Source organism: Mchenga conophoros, linkage group LG2 (genome assembly GCF_057382185.1).
Source record: "Mchenga conophoros isolate Kocher_MC1m ecotype Shallow Benthic linkage group LG2, M_conophoros_male_GT1.1, whole genome shotgun sequence".
Lineage (NCBI taxonomy): Eukaryota > Metazoa > Chordata > Actinopteri > Cichliformes > Cichlidae > Mchenga > Mchenga conophoros.
This window is the reverse complement of record NC_140527.1, coordinates 21,411,865-21,432,621: the sequence shown is the minus strand read 5'-3', so window position 1 is coordinate 21,432,621 and position 20,757 is coordinate 21,411,865. Positions and strand designations below refer to the sequence as shown.

The window sequence follows — 20,757 nt, the reverse complement described above, 5'->3', positions numbered from 1 at the left end:
CTTTGTGTCAATATGCAACAAACGGCTCGACTCAGGTGGTTGTCAACTGGTTGTATTCTAGTTACATCGAGTGGACGAACTTTCAGTTTCAAATCTATGAGATTCTCGCTGAACTCTGAAAGTAAGAAGTTAATGTGAATCTCTGTGCATGTAAATGGCAACAGATTTGTTAATCACTAACCGACCAAAGACTGAATCTGTTTTGTTGCCGTTTTATTGCCTCCTCGATGCACCAAAGCTGTTCCGAAGACGGCAAGTGACTGCAGATTGGCTTTGCCAAAACATTAAACAGGCCGTCCACACTTAAACCCCTCAGTGTGGATGATGACAATCTGTCTTTAAAAAGAAAGAATTTTGCATTTACTCAGGATATCTTTGTCTAAAACCAGGTAGCAGTGGTGATGTAGTGATATAACCCCAAAGGAGGTTTGCATCTCCTGCGGGAATTGAACTAGCGGGCTTTGGCTTGTCAAGTAAATGAGCTACACATAGGCACATAGTGGCATGCAATATTACATTTAATATGAATCTTACTGTTACCGAAATATTTGGTGGATGTACAAATCAGCTCTTGTTTGTTTTAAGTTGACATTTAAAATCGGTCTCAAATGAACAGCAGAGTCACTGAACACCCGCCGGTTCTGAATTATGTCATTTGTTTTGACAGCAATATCCCAAATTCCAGGGTGAACTGAACTGCGATGCCAGCAATATTTCATATAGATGAAAAGTGAGGAAAAGGGACACGATAAGATGGGAAATTCATATAAATCTGGTGTCTGTCTTACTCACTTCCTGTAAATCTTATAGCTGGTATTCACATCATTAGTCTGTTTCACTTGTCACTCTTTGGGGTTCCCTGTTCTTTGCTTTTCACATTTTATCACTAAAATAGATCCTCGCTCAAATCTCCTCGCCTCCCAGCCTTTTCCCTCTGTGCGTCAAGATGTTTTTGTCGTCATGCTGTCCCTCGTCTGTCTTTTCATTTGCTTGCTCTCCCTCTTTCCTTTTATAGAAATCTTTCACCTGCAGTGTGCTTTCTATGTGCGGACAAATGCATATTTTATTATGCAAATCCAGGTGATTTTATGCACCTTACACGAGAACTGTTGTAAGGAGTACGACAGGCAGAATAATCAAAGTACTTCTGAAACAGTATATGTCAATGAGATTATTTTTCTGGACGGCATACCAAACGTGTGTGTGTGTGTGTGTGTGTGTGTGTGTGTGTGTGTGTGTGTGTGTGTGTGTGTGTGTGTGTGTGTGTGTCTAAAGGAAATGACAAAAGAGCAGAAAACATTCAGGTAAAGGATTGTAGGAGAGAAGTAGGACAACTCTTAACGAGGGAAATGAATCATTGAAAACTACCTTCAGACACACACACACACACACACACACACACACACACACACACACACACACTGAGAGAACCCTCCATCACTTGACTTGACAAGTATGGTTAAAAAAAGAAAAAAAAAAAATCACTTAACAGACCCAGAATTACTTTGACTGTCATATATTTTTATATTCCCCCATCATCTGCGATTCACCCTTTTTATTAAACCTTGGCCTACTTAACACCGAGATTAATGTTAAATACATATTATTGGATTGAATTGTCCCTTCTCCCCTGGATATTTATGGTTGTCAGGGGAAACCTGGCTGTGTTTCAGAGCAGATACTTAAGTTTCAATTAAGTCATTCCACTGAATTACTGGATGGTTTTTATCCAATGATTGATTCAACTGTTTCTACTCTGGCAGGTTTCTAAGAGTGAAGACAGACCGAATGATTCAATAAAATTATATTGGACCAATACGAGTTCTGGTGGATATGAAGGACCGAACAGAACTCTGTGGGAGAACTGTGAAGCTCCTGTGAGCCAGTAAATAAAACCAACTTAGAACAGCAACTGTTCATATCTGTTTAAAAACCCTATTGCTATTGCTCTCTCCCTATTGAGGCTTTCAAAAAACTGCCTGGATTTGATCTGTTGTACCCTTGTGTCATCCTGTGTCACATAGCTAGCTTATTTGACCTCTGGGCTGTAAGGGGGTGCAATAATCTTCCCTTAGTTTCCTCAGTAGGTTAGAACACCTGAATTCAATGATTTGGATGGTCTCTATTTTCAGTGTTTGCTGCAAAGGAATGTTCAGACTGCGCCTCAAAATTCAGGCCATGTGCCAGCAGTTTTCAGCAGGTTTCAGATGCAGGATTACTTTGCAGCACCATCTACCACTGAGACGGTGAACGGAGCGAGCAAGACAACAAGCAATGGGGCCTAAGAGAACACCGAACGCCGATGAAATTGAGGACATCAAAAAGTCATTGGACTTTCTAACTGAGGAAACATCGGCTATCAAGCTACAACAGAAATATATCCTAGACTTAGTCGAGGAAATAAGGTCGCTACGTAACCAGAATGCAGAGAAGGAGAAACGGATCGTCTATCTGGAGAGCAGGGTCGCGGACCTGGAGCAATATACCAGAATGAACGACGTGATCATCACAGGGCTGTACATAAAACCCCGGTCATATGCTCGGGCTGTGACTGCTGGCAGTAAAGAGGAGCAAGGAGATCTGGATGGGAGCTCTGCGGAGCAACAAGTAGCTGGTTTCTTGCAGTCGAAAGGGATCGACCTGGACTGTAATAACATCGAGGCATGCCACCCCTTGCCCAGGAGAAATGCTAGTGATAAACCAGCTATCATCATAAGATTTGTAAACAGGAAACACAAGAATGCACTGCTGAAGCAGGGGAGGAAACTAAAAGGATCGAACGTCTACATGAATGACCATCTAACCAAATCCAATGCTGACATAGCGAAGAAAGCACGATACCTAAAGAAACTGGGTAAAATTCAGAACACCTGGACTGCAAACTGTAAAATATTTATAAAGCTCAACGGTACACCGGAGGAAGCCAAGGTGCTGGTCATCAAATGCATCCAGGATCTGGAAAAATATTAACAGGTCACTTGACTACAAAGGCAAGGAGCGGGACAAACAATCTACAGTCATCAAAGCAGGTAATAGAAGACAACAACGGAAGCTAAAGCGTAACGTATTCAAGGATGAAACAATCAATTAATTCATTATCTGGGAATTATACATTGCTACCACAAAGGATTGCTAATCAGGAGATAAATTCACCAGTAAACACGGAATACAAAACACACTTCACAGAGCAGGACATTGATCCAGAACTGAACTTTTTTAACATCAAAAATACCTGCTACTATCATACTGAAGAACAATTCAACAAAACTGTCAAGGTCGACGGCAAAATATCTATAATCCACTTTAATAGTAGAAGTTTATATGCAAATTTTCACAAAATAAGGGAATATTTAAGCAAATTTACACATCCATTCAGTGTGATTGCAGTATCTGAAACATGGATTAATAAACAGAAAGGAGAGGACTTTGTAATAGATGGATATGAATTAAATCTTACAAATAGAAAGAATAAGAATGGCGGTGGTGTGGCCTTGTTTGTGGATAAAAATTTAAAATACAAGATGGTAGAAAAAATGACGGTGGCGGTAGATAATATATTAGAGTGTGTAACAATAGAAATTAGTATGGGAAAAGAGAAAAATGTCATTGTAAGCTGTATATATAGAACACCAGGTTCTAATATTGAAATTTTTAAGGAGTGGGTAGATAAAACATTCATTAGGACAAATCAAAAAGTCATGTTCATTTGTGGGGATTTTAACATAGATCTACTAAATCCAAACAAGCAGAGAGCGACAGAGGAATTTATTAATACAATGTATAGCTTGGGACTTTTTCCAGTGATCACTAAGCCCAGCAGGATTACAGCACAGTCGGCAACCCTAATAGACAATATATTTACTAATGAAATAGAAAATAGAACCATAAGTGGTCTCCTAATTAATGACATCAGTGATCATCTACCTGTTTTTATAGTGTATAACAGCAATTACAGGAAGGTTAAACAGCAAAACACAATAAAATACAAACGAGTGAGAACAGAAGAGTCAATAAACGCATTCAAAAGTGATTTACTCAAGCAAGAATGGGAGATGCTGTATAAGGAAAAAAATATTGATAAAGCTTATGAGATTTTTTTAGGAAAATTTAAACTGTTATATAATAGTCATTGCCCAGTAAGGAAATACAGTAAAAAACAAAAATATGCAGAGTGCCCATGGATTACAAAAGGATTGCAAAATGCATGTAAGAAGAAAAATACCTTATACAGAGAATTTATAATGAACAGAAGCACAGAAGCTGAAAATAAATACAAGAAATATAAAAATAAATTAACGAGTATTTTAAGGTCATGTAAAAAGGAATACTATGAAAAATTACTGATTATGAATAAAAATAATATTAAAGGGATCTGGAAAACATTAAATACCATCATCAAAAAGGGCTCGGGGCAGGCAGACTATCCTTCGTATTTTGCAAATAATGATAGAAATATTACTAATATGAGAGATGTGGTAAATGAGTTCAATAAATTCTTTGTAAGTGTTGGGCCAGACTTGGCTGAAACAATTCCTGATATAACAGATTCTGTAGAGAAAGAAACTAGACTCATTGACCGCAATCCTCATTCAATGTTCTTAACGGTGGTGGAAGAAATGGAAATCATTGATATTGTTGGGAAATCACAAACAAAAAACTCTACAGACTCTGACGACATTGATATGGAAATCGTTAAGAGAGTGATAGAGGGCATTTCCAAACCCTTAACACACATTTGCAATTTGTCCTTACAAACTGGTACATTCCCAAAACAAATGAAAACAGCTAAAGTAACACCACTGTTTAAAAATGGTGACAGACACCAATTCACAAATTATAGGCCTGTCTCTCTACTTTCTCAATTTTCAAAAATACTGGAAAAAGTCTTTAGTAATAGACTTGACAAATTTATAGATAAACACAAAAATAATAACGGATAGTCAGTATGGTTTCAGATCAAATAGATCAACATCATTGGCATTAATGGAACTGATCGAAAATATCACCAACAATATAGATAAAAGACAATGTATAGTTAGTGTATTCATTGACCTAAAAAAAGCTTTTGACACAATTAATCATGACATATTACTTGATAAACTGGAGTACTACGGCATTAGAGGAGTGGTGTTAGAATGGGTAAAGAGTTATTTGAGAGACAGGCAGCAATTTGTGAAAATTGGGGAATATCAGTCAGAGTGTATGGACATTGTTTGTGGAGTTCCGCAGGGGTCAGTATTGGGACCAAAGCTGTTTATCCTCTATATCAATGATATATGCAGAACATCAGATATACTACAGTTTATTCTATTTGCAGATGATACAAATATTTTTTGTGCTGGAGAGAACTTACAGCAGCTTTTGGAAATTGTCACACAAGAAATGATTAAACTGAAAACATGGTTTGATAGAAATAAGCTATCATTAAATTTGGAAAAAACTACATTTATGTTATTCGGCAATTGTAAAAAAGATGCAGGAGCAAAATTATTAGTAAACAATGTTGAAATAGAGCAAGTTTCGGATACAAAATTTCTGGGTGTGATAATAGATAACAAAATCTGCTGGAAACCTCACATAAAGCATATACAAGCCAAACTGTCAAGAAGCATCTCCGTACTAAGTAAAGTTAAATATTTTTTGCCTTCCAAATCACTCCGGGTACTTTATTGTTCACTTATATTGCCATATTTGGAATACTGTGTGGAAATTTGGGGAAACACATATAAAACTGCACTTCAACCAATATGTAAAATTAAAAAAAAAGCAATCAGGATGATTAATAAAGCAGGATTTAGAGACCATACTAACATCATGTTTTTGAAATTAAAAATACTGAAGTTTATGGATCTTATAAAATATAAAACTGCAAAAATTATGTACAAGGCCAGATACAATATGTTACCAGGAAATATACAGAGGATGTTCTATGACAGAGAAGGAGACTATGAATTGAGGGGGAAATTGAATCTAAGGATTCTTAAAGCACGGTCAAAGGTTAAAACCTTTTGTGTCACTATTTATGGGGTAAAACTGTGGAATAGTTTTACTATAGATCTACAGCAATGCTCAGGAATTAGTAAGTTCATGAAAATACTTCGAAAACTGATTTTGGAAGAATATGATACCGATAAAGATGATCACCCATTGTATGTATAAAAATATCAAATTATATCCAAATTATATCAGTCACGGTAGCCAAGTTTATATAGGTTCTCCTCGTGTATCGTGTGGAGTATGTGATGATGGGAATTAGGTGAATTATGTGGGATCAATAAGATGTTGAGCAGGGGTAGGAATTAATAAGTATGTTCATACTTCTTCCTACTCCTTTTCAGACCAAACATTGTTACATTATGTCAGACGATTTTGTTTTATTTCATTATATATTTTTTGTTTATCTGAACACATACGTGTGTGTGTGTGTATATCTACATATATATTCGTATCTGTAAATGAAAATATATGTAGTGTGTATATATTGTTTTTTGTTTTATATGTCTGAAACAAATAAAGATACAATACAATACAATACAATCTTAAGGTGGCACATTTATTTGAGGAGTAAATACGCACAGTCCAGTTTGGCTTTTAGTTATTTTGACTGTGTTTAGACAGGTTGCGGTCATAGACTGTATCTAAAAGATGGAGGTGGCCTCTCAGTTTGTAAAGTGAAGTGCACACACAGGTGTCTTTGATATCATTGACTTTACTGTGTGATTACAGCCTCAGTCACTAATTTTCATGTCATATTGAATACGACATGACGATATTGACGATATTGTACTATTTATATGTCAGCTTGAAATATGGAGAGCCATTATATCTTATTCCAGGTAGACAGTAAACATATTCCTCTGCTTCTCTGTGCGCCCTCTGCATGCTGCAGAGCAAAGACCCTATCCACTTCTGACAGCTAGCCACAGTTAGACAAGGCTTGCATAAGCACATTGTTTAATTCTGGCAGCAGCATGCTTCAGTGACACTGATTTAACCAACGCACTGATCCTTTCCACATAAATCTTGCCTCTGTGCTAGAGAGTTAAAAAAAAAATCTGCAAGAACTGCACACGGCTGGAAAAACACTCATACTCTTAACAAGTCCAGACAGCTCCTCTGGAGCCAGATTGTACTCTGGCCTTAATTTAGGAGCACCAATTGTCAAATATTGCTAAAAACTCTTGTCACATACCACTGGTTCTCATCGTAGAGGTCTGGACCTTCAGGGGCTTGCTAAATAGCCTGGATTTGTGAAGCAGTGAAAAGACTCCAGTGACAGGAAGAACATAAATACTGGATTTACAAATAGTGTACTTGTATATTTGATGGGCACGTTGCATAATCTATAGGGATTATGCACTGTGGCTAAGAGGTTAATTATCATGTCTATTCCCAGGTTAGGGGCCCTGATAACACGCAGCATAAAATTAAATTATCTGTCTAAAGGAAAGAAGGGAAGTGCTGAAGGGAATGCAGTTAGGTGCATGGATGAATCGCGGCAGCTGAACCTTGGTGATAATATGTTCCAGAGCACAAGTCATTATTATAAGTTTATATATACTTTATGTTTCTCTTAACAGTTTATGGTACACTTAATGGTCTTGACATTACATGGGTACACCCGTGACTTTATATTCCAAGACACTTGCTCAGATTTTATGCACTTTGTTCAGAAAGGGGAGCTCTTTGTGCACACAGCCCTGCCGATGACTCAATATTCTCAAAGCAAAAGCTAATACGGGAACTTTCTAAATGCTCCGAGCAGAATAGACCTAACAAGCAGAAAAAGATGAACATGATGAAATTCTTTCCAAAACAAAAGTCTTGTATATATGTATTTTAGCGCAGACTAGGATCAGCCTCACATCACACATGTCGCACGTTCTCGAGTAAAAGAGAAAGTCATCCAGAACTGAAACATAGACTTCCCATCTGCTTGTCACTGCGTGTTTCTGTCTCCCTCTTAGACACGCGCACACACACTTTCTGAGGAATGATCCATCTCAGTCCATCTGTTCATTTAAAAGCACACACAGTGTAAGACCTTAAGGTGATTTTGAAATGCTGTGGGTGTGTGTACGTGTGTCTGTGTGTAGACCAGGTATGGGGTGTGTGGGGGTTGTCTTGGTAACAGCTGAGTTTCGGGTCTTGGGCTCCAAGGGAACGCAGCTGCACATGGCAACACAGATGGTGCCTCAGACACAGGCGCGCACACACACACACACACACACACACACACACACACACACAAGCTGAATGCTCACATACAGAAATGCATGTTCACACACTTAGGCCAAGCGCACATACACACACAAACACACGCAAACACACACACACAGCCACGTGTAAGTAAGTGGGCAGCTCAGCTGTAACCTGGGAGGCTGTTCATGCTTTCATTTCTTCTATTTCCAGACATCCTGCCTCTAACAAATTATTCCATTTTAATTTTCAATCCTTTCTATTTTTAGGGAGGCTCTACACCGCACCGACTCTCCTCAGAAATGCCATCCTTTGTGCCAGATACATTTTTAGGGGAAAGTCACTGTTGTTTGTTGCCAAGTGGTCAATGCTGTAATTTCTCTATTTCTTTTATTATATGCTGCATTTCCTTCTCCCTAACTTGAATTTCTATAAGTGTTTTCAGCTGTGTTTTGTGATGGCTAGTGTTTTGACCAATGCATTAAACCATATATTTTAGATATAAGTTTTAACAGCCACCATTTTCTGAAATTTGATGTTTGAGAATAATGTATTTTGTCATAAATTCAGTTTATTTTGAAAACCTCAACAGGATCTTCAGCTTTATTGTGAAAGGAATATGTGGAAAATAAACAAGTGGATGGCGGAGCCACACGCTGGGTTTACTGTCGTTGTTGCTAACGACAAAAAACAGTTGCTTGTCCGACTGTAGTGTGGTTATATTAAATATATTAGATAAAGAGAGAACTAAGAAATTAATATAGCCACTACGGTGACCATCAACACGATGAAAAAAATATTGCCATAAACAGTTTATTTTACGACACCACGAAACAAACGACAGCGTAATATGACCCAATAGACGTTTTAATATCGTCATCCGATATAAATCGTTGTATCAAACAGCCCTATGTCTGTGCACTGGAGCAGGAGCTCTGTTTCGATTAGCTTAACAGTGGGAGCAGCTATGGTTGCTACAGCTATTGCTCGTCCAAAGTTAAAATACATTTCTGTCCATATCTTTAAACTCTGCACAAAATAGAATTTAAAATGAGTGTTTGTTGTTTTAGAATAGTTTGAGCTATCTGTATTTCCCAGTGCTTCCAGTCTTTTTGCTAAGCTAATTCACACTAAGCTAATCAACTCAACTCTTTCAGCAATCTGGTCCTTCTCCTTTGACTTCTGGGATCAAAAAGACATTTTTTACCCAGAGAGCTAGCTTACTGGATATGTTCTCTTTTTCAGAACATTCTCTCTAAACCCCAGAGAAGGTTGTGTGGGAAAAGTTTCTGAATACTCAAGACAGACCGGCCTAGCACCAACAACCATGCAGCATACAAAGCCACTAAAATCACCTTTCTTGACAGTTCTGGCTCACTCTTTGAACTTCAGACTGTCGTCAAGACCATGTCTACATGGCTAAATGCACTTAGTTGCTGCCAATGTGACTGGCTAATTAGACATTTGCATTAATGAGCTGACCACTTGAACTCTACAAGTTCTACAGTAACATTTTTCTAGCATCCCTGAACTTGAATAGTTACAATTTTATTGATTCTAAATTACAATAAAAGAAAAGAGACAGGAGTAAAATGCTATAATATGCAACGGTGTCGTTTTTAGATGTAAAATTTATGTTTAATTAACACATTAACATAGTATCTTCAACAGATGGTGTTAGAGTGCAGAAGCCAAGCTAATTTAGTTTTGATCAACCATACAGTTTTAGAACCCATAAACGAGGTTCCATCACTAACCATGATGAGGTGGTTCTGATGGAATTTGAGCCTATTAAACCCCTTTTATGTACTGAAATACTCATGCACATGTATACACACTCACACAGACAGTTCAATAAGGTAGCTGGCAATTCAATAACAAATGGTTTATTTTTAAATTATCATTGCAATTAAACATTTTTAATACTGATGGAAAATCAGAGAAAGTTGGATAAAAAAAAGAAAATGAATCGAAAAGTTCAAAAGTTAATGAAAGTATTGCCAGTAATTTCACAGAAGTCCATTTTTAACATGTTTCCAGTGATATGGAACTGTTTGAAAGCCTCCTGCAAATTTTCAATATAATTTGACATTACACTCCTTCGAGAGAAACTGCATATTATTTGATAAATATGAGATGGGGAATCATTCCTTGAAATGCAAAGGCCCAATTTCCTGTCTAACAGGAAATGAAGCTGCCACAAGTTGGAAAGAGTCATATTTGATTATTGTGAATAAACTAAATATTTCTTCATATCTGACTTTATCACTCTTCCTTCATCGTCCTCTTCGTCTCGATTCATCCCCACAAACAAACACTCCCAGTCACACAGTGACACCACGTGAGGTGATTCCCATGAAAATAATAACTCTCCCAGGAAAGTAATAAAGGGAAATCCAGCCTCCTTCTCTGTCCATATTTGGCCATTTTCTGACAGCTCTAATTAACCAAGTCCTTAATGCATCTATACCTGACACTTGATTAGCTGGGGGGCTGGCCTCGTTAAGAACGGTTTTAAATTAACAGATGAAATTAGATTGGAGATTACATCAGATATGCTTGACAAGGTTAATTAAATGACCAGCCACAAGGGGAGTGTGTTAAATCCAACATCTCCAACAGATTTAGAACTGATATAGTTTGGTTCCTGATTCTAAATTACAGCAAAATACAAAAAGTTAAGACACTGTCAAATATAAATAAAACAGCTATGCAGATTAATGATACCTTAGGACTGGAAAAGTTAATGCAAACAGCAAATGGTGGATAGTTTATAATATTGACAGACTCCAAGTATGTGGAAAGTGGTCCTAAAATGGACTGGGCTCAGTGGTATGGGCTGAGGAACACTTCTGAAAATTACTATCAGGAAACCGAAGTGGTCACTGTATCCAGCGTGAATTTCAAAGGGTAGCAACTTGATGGTATGAGTACACACAAGTGCACATGGGTGAAGGCATCATTGATGGTTAATGGTATGGTTTGTGAACTATATTAGTTGTAGTTTCAATAGGGCAAGACACGCCAAACTGGAATGGTAAATGGACTGGTTTGTATATAGTGTTTTTCTACTCTACTTTCTACTCAAAGAGATTTATACAACCCCATTTTCATATGTCTAAGTGTTTTCTATTCACATGAACGTACCAGGGGCATTGTGGGGTTCAGTGTCCTGCCTAAGGATACTTTGCCATGTAGACTGGAACAGCTAGCGATCGAACAGGCTAACTTTTGTTTAGCAGATGACCTTGTGACCTTGTCATTTTAAAGCTCAGTTTTTAAAACCTTACAATGTAACTACAGCCCAGCACATCCAGCAGTATATTAATGACTAACCTCGTATTGTGGATGGATGATCTCAGTTGTTCTCCTGACTGACCTTTGGTCTGTTTACAGCATCCTGCCATGCAATTGCATTTGTCCGTAACCATCGGCAACCCTCATGTTAACTTTTATTGAGTGGAAAAAAGTTAGCGTTCATCCTCCAGCTTCATTGTGTTTATGTTATGCTAACACAGCTATGTAGCTAGCCACCACGTAGCACATCATTATATACCAGCTAGTCCAACTTCAGTAACCCTACAAACATCACTGCTGTTTAGTTTTCTGTCTTCATTTATGTTGGAAGTGATAGCAGAGCTGTACGTTTGAATTTGTTCAGAAATCTCTCAGTCAGAACATGCTATATCATGTTTAGGTGGAAACTAGCGAGCTAACTTCCTGCTAACTTCTAACTCTGTTAATTGAATAAATTCTGTTTTCATGGATGCCTGGATGTTAAACTTAATTGTTACACCTGGTAAAGCAGCAACACTGACCATTTTATTAAAGATGAAAGAATTTAGACAGTTTTTAACTCTCAGTGAGGCCGCAGCGTTCGTTTGACTGAAGCGGAGTTTGGACCCGGAAACGGCTAATGACTTAAAGACTGAACTGCAACACTGTAACAAACATGTCCCATTTAAAATGATCAATTTTTTTTTTTTAAAAATCCCCCATGCTTTTCAGTTTCTTATCAATTGCTAACAAGGTTATGGAAGCAATAGCATTTTCTTGTAAGACAGGAGGGATTTCTATACTGCTTCTGGGAGAGGTCTGTCTGGAAGTTGGGGGAGACACACTGAGGGGTTTTGAACAATTTGTGCATCTTAATAAATAAACATCAATGTCTAGAGTTTGGACAATTTTGCTTCACATTAAGCCAGAAGATGTGTGTAAGCCTGCAGTCCAACCCAGGTAGGTCCCAAGCCACCACTGGAAATAAGGACAGAAAAGATGAATAAAAATGATAATAGGAATGAACAGATGGTTTTAGCCTTTGGGGTGGTTGGCTGTGAGCTGAATAAAGAAACAGGAATCAGGAGGGGAAGTAAAATAAAGGATGAAGAAAAGAAAAATCAAGAAAACCCACATGAGGTTAGGAGTACTAATAGTTTTGGTCTCAGTGGTGAAACTGTGTGTGTGTTGAGGGGTTTTCATGACAGAACTGGGTGGGAGGTGATGGCTGACTGACAGCTGTTACCCGAGAGTCCCAAATCATCCAAGAGTGTTCTACTTCTCTAGCTTAGAGCCAATGGTGAACAAAGTAAACTAAAACAGGATAGCGCTGAAAATTAAATTTGGTCCCTGATTTGTGTGACTCATTTGTGGTTTGAACAGCTGTAGGCCTTCAAATGACTGGACAGATTTAATTTTGTAAATAGTTTTAGGCTGCAGCTATTGCAGCATTCCCAGTTGAGCAGATCCTCATAGACTAGAGAGAAAGTTTGGTTTGTCGTTTAAAGGAGACCTGTTCCTCCAGTCCAACTTTAATTCTCGAACTAAAGTAGATATACATGTAAAATATATATTACACATTATTTACTTCAAAATAATACACATTCATATCATACACAGCCTTGTTATGAATAATAACAAACAAACAAAAACTATTGAGTTCTTATCTCTTTTTGGCCAAACTTCAATTTCCTCGTATTACCTGGTTTCAAAAAGGTGTGAACAGCAGGGACTGCAGTGCAGGCAATACTATTACATTCAATGGTTTCAATATGTGAAATGTTCAATAAGGGCATGCTCAATATAAAAGTACATATATATATATATATATATATATATATATATATATATATATATATAGACACAGAGAGAGAGAGACAGAGACAGAGAGAGACAGAGAGAGACTGAGTAGTAGTAAACAAAGGTACTGAAGGTTCATTGTAATGGACTGGCAAAATGTCTATGGTATACCCTGCTTCTCACCCTATGATAGTCGGGTGGGGCTTCACCCTCCCTGAGGCCCCGAAATCCCAATTTAGACAAGGAGAAGAAGATGAACGGATGGATAACAGGTTCAGCTATCCTAGGTTAACTGGTGACTTTCAATTAGGTGCTGGTGTGTTTCTGTGAGTGTGTTGTTTTCTCTAAACACTCTAAAGCGTTCTTAGTTGACTTAATTTATCACTCATCAAGCCTCTAAAATGATTTATACATCTGTACTGAATATCCTCAGTTGAAACCTGAGCCACGGTTAAACATTTGTTAGTTTTAGCAAAAACAATCTTGGGTGATTTGGAAAAGGGCTGTTTGGATATTATTACCTACCACTAATTCTGGAATTATCTCTGCATCTCTAGATACACCTTGGCATCCTACAGCGAGGATGATGACACTACATAGTCTTAGGAACATGCTGTGCCGGTCTGAATGTCAATCAACCTGATTTGCTCCTGTTGAGAAGTAGGTTAGACACAAAGCAGTACAAAGAAAGCTAAACATTACACAAATAAATAAATGTTACATGAGTCAGATCAGACTCGTTAGCATTATCCCAACAAAGACAGTTTTATCATCAGCTCAGTGTCAAAGCAGTCTGCTGTGGCAGTGTCTGTACTGACCTAATGTTCACTCTTGTCACATTCTCTTATTGGCGGATGTTGGGCTCAAATGAACTGCCAGCACTATCTGAGAGCCAGATTCAGAGTACAAGCAGTGCAAAAAGAAAACAGTGTCATCTAAGCTCCAACTGTTGCCTTAGTCATTATTCAGCTGCAAACCAAATTATGAGAGTGCATGGTTGTCCGTTCACTTTTACTCCTCCCCCTTTGTGAGTGTGGACGCTTCATCTCTTTGCTCTCTAAATGCTTTGCTTCTTTTATTGATTTTTACCGATTTTTATGCTGATTTTTTCCCTTTTTTCCATATGAGCTTACCTGCGATAGCTTCTGGACACTTATAGATCATTAGGACTAAAGTGTTCTTAACAGAAACAGCAACATTTTTATAGTTACCTTATCCTCAGCGCTCCGTGTGTCTGTGGCCTAGACACAGCTGAAGCCTGATTACAGCGTCTGGGCACCGAGCAGCCTCGATAGCCTAGAAAGGTGCTAACCGCTAGGCTAACTAGCAACAAGATGCCTTCCCTCTCCACAGATGACTACCACAGCCTCCTGCAGAAGATTGCAGCGCTGGAGACAAAAATTCATCGCTTAGAAGTAAACGTGGAGGTAAATGGACTGTGTGGAAATGAAACAACCTTGCCTTTGACTCAAAACAATGGCGATGAGCAAGCTAGCACACAGCTAAGGAGCACAGATAACATGACCAAGAAAGTAGACTCTGTGCACTATTATAAATCCTCAAGCGATAATCCCCCCTTGGACTGTCTTGGTGCAAAACCAAGACATAAATCATGTCTCCTGGAAGGGGGAGGACGTACCACAGGCAGGGCACAGCGAGCTGAAATCTCTGAAACCGAATGGCCTTCACTTCCTACGAGACAGAGAAGCTCTTCTACCCCTGTATACGAGAGGAAACAGGACTGGACAACCGTGAATAGGAAGGTTAACAACAAACCTTCAAAACAACTGAATGTGAAACTGCAGAACAGATTTGCTGCACTATCAAAGGACCCTGGATCTATATCGGATAACCATCCATCTAAAAGTAGCGAAGTAAGGCCTGAAAATCCACGGGGAAAGCTAAAGGCTAGGCCTGAAACGCTGATTGTGGGTGACTCTGCTGTAAAGGATGTACAAAGCATGTGCGGTAAGAACACTAAAGTCCTCTGCTTTCCTAACGATATGGTCAACATCCTGAAGGAGAGAATTCTTCAAATTGCAGATGAATATCCAACTGTGACAAACATTGTCCTGCATACAGGGTCAAACGATGTGTCCAAACAACAATCGGAGGTTCTGAAACGGGACTTTATTGGATTATTAAACACTGTAAACTCTCTGAATGCAGCTGTATTCATCAGTGGGCCTGTACCGCCGGTCAGAGGAGGAGACGAGAGATTCAGCAGGCTGTTTACACTGAATAAATGGCTTATATCAGCATGTGCTGACCACTCAGTGCATTTTATCAACAACTTTAATATTTTTTGGGAACGCACGCATCTGTTTAAAGCAAATGGATTTAATTTTAACAAGTCAGGGGTGAAACTGTTCACCTCCAACTTGTTTTATTCCATACGTCATCCATCTGTGCTTGGAGCCAAGGCTGAGATAAACGAGGAGTTATCTCATAAAGAGGAACAAACAGTACTCCAAGAACAGACAAAGCCCAGCAGAAACCTTGAGGAGGAGCTCCATCTGCCCCCACCCGGGAAGAGCCTCAGAAAGGAGAGACATCTGAGGCAAGAAGAGGCAAGAAGAGGGGTCCCTATTTGCCTCCAACTCTCTCAACAACACCAACGACCAGGACCAGGATCTTCCCCAGTCCCCCAAACCCCTGACAGGCCATCACCCCCATCACCCTCCTCCCCCTCCCTTTCTCCCTCCTCCCCACACCTGAAATTCACTGAAGAGATGATGGAGCGGGTCAATGCTGGGCTCAGATCTACCCCCCGGCCCAATCCCTCTTTGTCCCCCATAAACCCCCCACCAAAGCAGCCAAAGGTTCGCCACCGAGCCCCACCCTCAACAGAGCAATCGAAGTCACATTGCCCAGCCTCGCCCCCCTTAGTTCCTCCTTACCACCTTCATGCTTTGTCTCCGCAGTCTGATGTGTGATGTGTGGAGGGTCCGGGCTGCGAGGATTATGGCAGTGGTGACTTTTCCCAGGAGAAGCTGGGACCCTGTTTACTAGAAGGTTTTAAAATTTCTGTACTTTTAGGTGACAGAAGGAGACATGTGGCCTGGTCAAAACACAGAGAGCTGCATTCTAAAAGATCTTTAAATATAGTAAACATACCTTGTGTGCCACAGACTGCTCCCAAACACGAGGGGACAAGTAATGCCTCTAAAACACTTAAGTTGGCTTTATTAAACGTTAGATCTTTAGCTGGGAAAACATTTTTAATTAATGATTTAATCACTGAGCACAGCCTTGATTTTATGTTTTTAACTGAAACTTGGTTGGACCAAAATAACAGTGGAGCTGTTCTCATCGAGACGACCCCTCCTAACTACAGTTTTATCAGTGAGGCCAGGGTGAGCAGGAGAGGAGGAGGGGTTGCTGTCTTATTTAATGAATCATTTCAATGTAAGCAGCTATCTCCTGGAAGTTTTCAGTCTTTTGAATATGTGGCTTTACAGCTGAAGGCCCCATCCAAAGTTGTGTTTCTTAATGTTTACAGGCCTCCCAAATACTGCACAGACTTTTTTAATGACCTCAGTGAACTGCTGTCTGTGATCTGTGTTGATTTCGACTGTGTAATTATTGTTGGGGATTTTAACATCCATGTGGACAACCCTCAGGACAAAGGAACTAAAGACCTGAGTAACACTCTGGGCAACTTTGGGCTGACTCAGCATGTAACAGAGGCCACACTCTTGACCTACTGATCTCCAAGAGCCTGAGCATTTCAAACATTACTGTGTCTGATGTGGGCTTATCTGATCATTACTGTGTTTTCTTTGAAAGTAAAATCTCAGCCCACACAAATATATCAACAGCAGTGATCACAAAACGGTGTATAACTGAAGACAGTAGTGAGATCTTTAACCAGGTCTTCCCATTAACACCTGACCTGTCCAAAGGTTCAGTCAATGAGCTCGTCAATAGCTTTAATGCAAAAATGTTAAATGTAATGGATACTATTGCCCCCATTAAGGTGAAGGTTATCTCTGGAAGGAAAAAGTCTCCATGGAGAAACTCCACACTAGTGAAAAATGAAAAAAGAGAGTGTAGGAAAGCTGAGCACAGATGGAGAAAAACAAACCTCCAGGTTCATTATGACATCTATAAAGAGAAACTTCACAATTATAATTTACAACTGAGGAGTGCAAGAAGGTCCTACCTCTCTGACATCATCACTAAAAACAGCCATAATGCTCGGGTCTTATTTTCTACAGTTGACAGGCTAACAAACCCTCCTGTGCCAGTGGCAGCTGAACTTCATTCAACCATGGCCTGCAATGACTTTGCCAAATTCTTCACAGACAAAATCCAAAAGATTAGACAAGCAGTTGGTACATCAACAGCAGATCCAGGATATGTACTGTGTCCACCGAAAAACTGTTTAAACACCATCAAACAGTTTCACCCGATTAACAGCAAAGACCTGGAGGACATCTTAGGTCAACTGAACTCCTCCTCTTGCTGTTTAGATGTCCTGCCAACAAGTTTTTTCAAAAAGGTCTCAAAGACTTTGGAGTCAGACCTGTTAGAGATCGTCAACTTTTCCTTAATGTCAGGTGTGTTTCCAGAACCACTAAAAACTGCTGTAATCAAACCTATACTGAAAAAGGACAATCTTGACAAGACACAAATGAACAACTACAGGCCGATCTCAAATCTCCCATTTTTAAGTAAGATCATTGAAAAAGCAGTTTCTCAACAGCTCAATTACTTCTTAAAACAGAATAACTGCTACGATGCCTTCCAGTCAGGTTTTAGACAGAACCACAGCACTGAAACCGCTCTGACAAAAGTGTTTAATGACATATGTCTGAACACAGACAGTGGAAAAATGTCAGTCCTAGTTTTACTGGATCTCAGTGCAGCATTTGATACAGTTGACCACAACATATTACTCAAACGACTGGAGAACTGGGCAGGTCTTTCAGGAACTGTACTAAACTGGTTCAAAACATACTTAGAAAACAGGAAATACTTTGTATCAATAGGTAACTTCACATCCAAATTCAAATTCAAATTTTATTTGTCACGTACACAGTCATACACAGTACGATATGTAGTGAAATGCTTGGACAACTGCTCGTGACCTAAAGAAAACAAAAAAGGAAAAGGCTATGAATAAGATAGGAAATAAATATGAAAAATTAAAAAGGGTAAATTTAACTAGGAAGGAATAAAATATAAATTAAGGTTAAAAATGAAATAACTGTACAACACAAATTAGAATGAAGGGTAAATTTAACTGGGAGAATAAGATAAAATATATAAATTAAAGTTGAAAATAAAATAACTGTACAACAAAATACACAATATAGAACTATATAAGAATGTATGAAGAAATATAAATAAATATATACACAATAACAGCAGCGTGATTTAAGTAATGAAGTGAAAACAATGTCCAGAAAGTCCAGTGTGTGTGTAAGAACTGTATGTGTGGGTCAGTACTGTGTGGTGGTGTGATTGAGAGACTGTATCGCCTGCGGGAAGAAGCTCCTCCTCAGTCTCTCTGTGTTGGTCTTCAGGGAGCGGAATCGCTTTCCTGACCTCAACAGAGAGAACAGTCTGTTGTTGGGATGGCTGAGGTCCTTCACGATCTTCCTGGCCTTGGTCCAGCACCGCCTGCTGTAGATTGAGTGCAGGTCAGGGAGCTCGGAGCGGATGGTGCGCTCAGCTGACCGCACAACCCTCTGTAGAGCTCGTCTGTCCTGCATGGTGCTGTTCCCGAACCAGGTTAAGATGTTTCCCGTCAGGATGCTCTCTATGGTGCAGGAGTAAAAGTTCCTGAGCACCTTGGAGGGCAGTTGGAAGTCTCTCAAGCGTCTGAGGTGGTAGAGACGCTGACGGGCCTTTTTCACCACGGTGTTGATGTGACAGGACCATGACAGGTCCTGCGTGATGTGAACTCCGAGGTATTTGAAGCTGTCCACTCTCTCCACTGGGCACTCGTTGATGACGGGGGTCTGGTAGTTCCTCTCCTGCTTAGTGCTGAAGTCCACTATCAGCTCCTTTGTCTTACTGACGTTTAGAAGGAGGTTGTTCCTCTGGCACCAGTTCTCCAGATTCCTAATCTCCTTCAGGTAGGCCGTCTCGTTGTTATCAGAGATCAGGCCCACCACGACGGTGTCGTCAGCAAACTTGATGATGGTGGTGGAGCTGGTAGTGGCCACACAGTCATATGTGTACCAAGAGTACAGCAGGGGGCTCAGGACACACCCCTGGGGGGCTCCAGTGCTGAGAGTGGTGGAGGCTGAGACATGTTGGAGATCCACTTGTAGCTGAGATATAATGTACGAATTGTGAACATTCTCAAAACTGTATTGTACATAGGTTATACTTTTTTATTGTGTGAACTTTATTTTTGTGGAACTAAGGTTCCGTGTGTTATTGTTGAAGTGGGACATTAATCAGTGTAACGCCACCTGCGGCCACATTGCGGGTGTGGGGTTTCCTAGCCAGAGCTGTACGGACTCCACACTGGTGAGGCACGCTTTCTGTAGCTCTTCTCCCTGTACTAAATTATCCATATAAATTCGGTGTATTTGTCTTTGTTAAGTATTGGCTCCTAGGGTTAAAAGCTCTCAAAGTGTTTTCAATCGCTTTGAGTGAGAAAAATGATATTTGGAACTGCGCTTTATCTGTTGTATCATCCGTTTGTGTGGAACTGACTTGTGTTAAACAGGGTGAGGAGAAGCCTGCTGCCGCTGTGTGACACTGATTTTGCTGCTGCACTCTGTTTTATAGGTATGTGTAAATGTGTAGTTTTTGTTTTATGTGTATAATGAGCTCATGTCCCGAGGCTGTGCTCTGAGCAGTATCTTCAGCCATGTTGGGAAGAGTTAAAAAGTTGTTTGAATATGTATTATGCAATTGACCTATTTTAATGGGAATTTGAATGTTATACGTTATTGTTAGTGATTCCATAATTGTCTCTGTTTTACCCCACTGTAATATTTGATTTTGAAGTGGCGGTTGTGAAAATTATTATTTTGATAAGTTGTATTTTCTTTTATATGATGCAAGCAGAGCTGTACGGACTCCACACTGGGTGAGGAGAAGCCTGCTGCCGCTGTGTGACACTGATTTTGCTGCTGCACTCTGTTTTATAGGAATAAACCCTGTTTCCAGCCAGTCCGTGTCTGTTGTCACAACGCAGTCGACCATTTCACATCTGCTACACACTGACACATAGATGAGCTGAGTCCCAGATGCTCCAGCTTGGTGGTGAGTGTGGAGGGAATTATGGTGTTAAATGCAGAGCTGTAGTCTATGAAGAGCATTTTAACATAATTCCCCCTTCTAGTGTCCAAGTGAGTGAGTGATGTGTGGAGGAGATGAGAGATGGCATCGTCTGTGGAACGATTTGGACGGTAAGCGAACTGTAGTGGGTCCAGTGTGTCTGGTAGTGAAGAAATGATGAAGTCTCTGACCAGGCGTTCAAAGCACTTCATCACTACTGAGGTGAGGGCTACAGGG

General features: G+C 39.6%; 3 protein-coding genes across 5 annotated transcripts in view; 2 read left to right on the top strand and 1 right to left on the bottom strand.

Annotated features, from left to right (window-relative positions):
• il1rapl2 (interleukin 1 receptor accessory protein-like 2) overlaps positions 1–20,757 on the bottom strand; it is a 420,712-nt gene that overhangs the window by 47,182 nt on the left and 352,773 nt on the right. The gene's annotated exons all lie outside the window — the stretch shown is intronic.
• LOC146581885 (uncharacterized) lies at positions 2,275–4,131 on the top strand. The gene has a single exon (XM_085248619.1). It carries the CDS (start codon positions 2,275–2,277, stop codon positions 2,968–2,970), a length of 696 nt encoding a protein of 231 aa, XP_085104745.1. The 3' UTR covers positions 2,971–4,131.
• Positions 14,304–20,412, top strand: LOC146581884 (uncharacterized). 3 transcript variants are annotated; one of them, XM_085287853.1, is made up of 3 exons: positions 14,304–19,761; positions 19,964–20,025; positions 20,308–20,412. In XM_085287853.1, the coding sequence occupies exon 1, from the start codon at positions 14,610–14,612 to the stop codon at positions 16,209–16,211; it is 1,602 nt and encodes a 533-aa protein (XP_085143979.1). In that variant the 5' UTR covers positions 14,304–14,609; the 3' UTR covers positions 16,212–19,761; positions 19,964–20,025; positions 20,308–20,412. The 3 variants fall into 3 exon arrangements, with proteins under 3 accessions (XP_085143979.1, XP_085143975.1, XP_085143982.1); XM_085287849.1 differs by having other exon boundaries at positions 14,304–20,025; XM_085287856.1 differs by having other exon boundaries at positions 14,304–20,025; positions 20,305–20,412.

What these genes read in the sequence shown, in the direction of transcription:
- LOC146581884 (XM_085287853.1), top strand. Translation starts at nt 14,610, where the DNA reads ATGCCTTCCCTCTCCACAGATGACTACCACAGCCTCCTGCAGAAGATT.
- LOC146581885 (XM_085248619.1), top strand. Translation starts at nt 2,275, where the DNA reads ATGGGGCCTAAGAGAACACCGAACGCCGATGAAATTGAGGACATCAAA.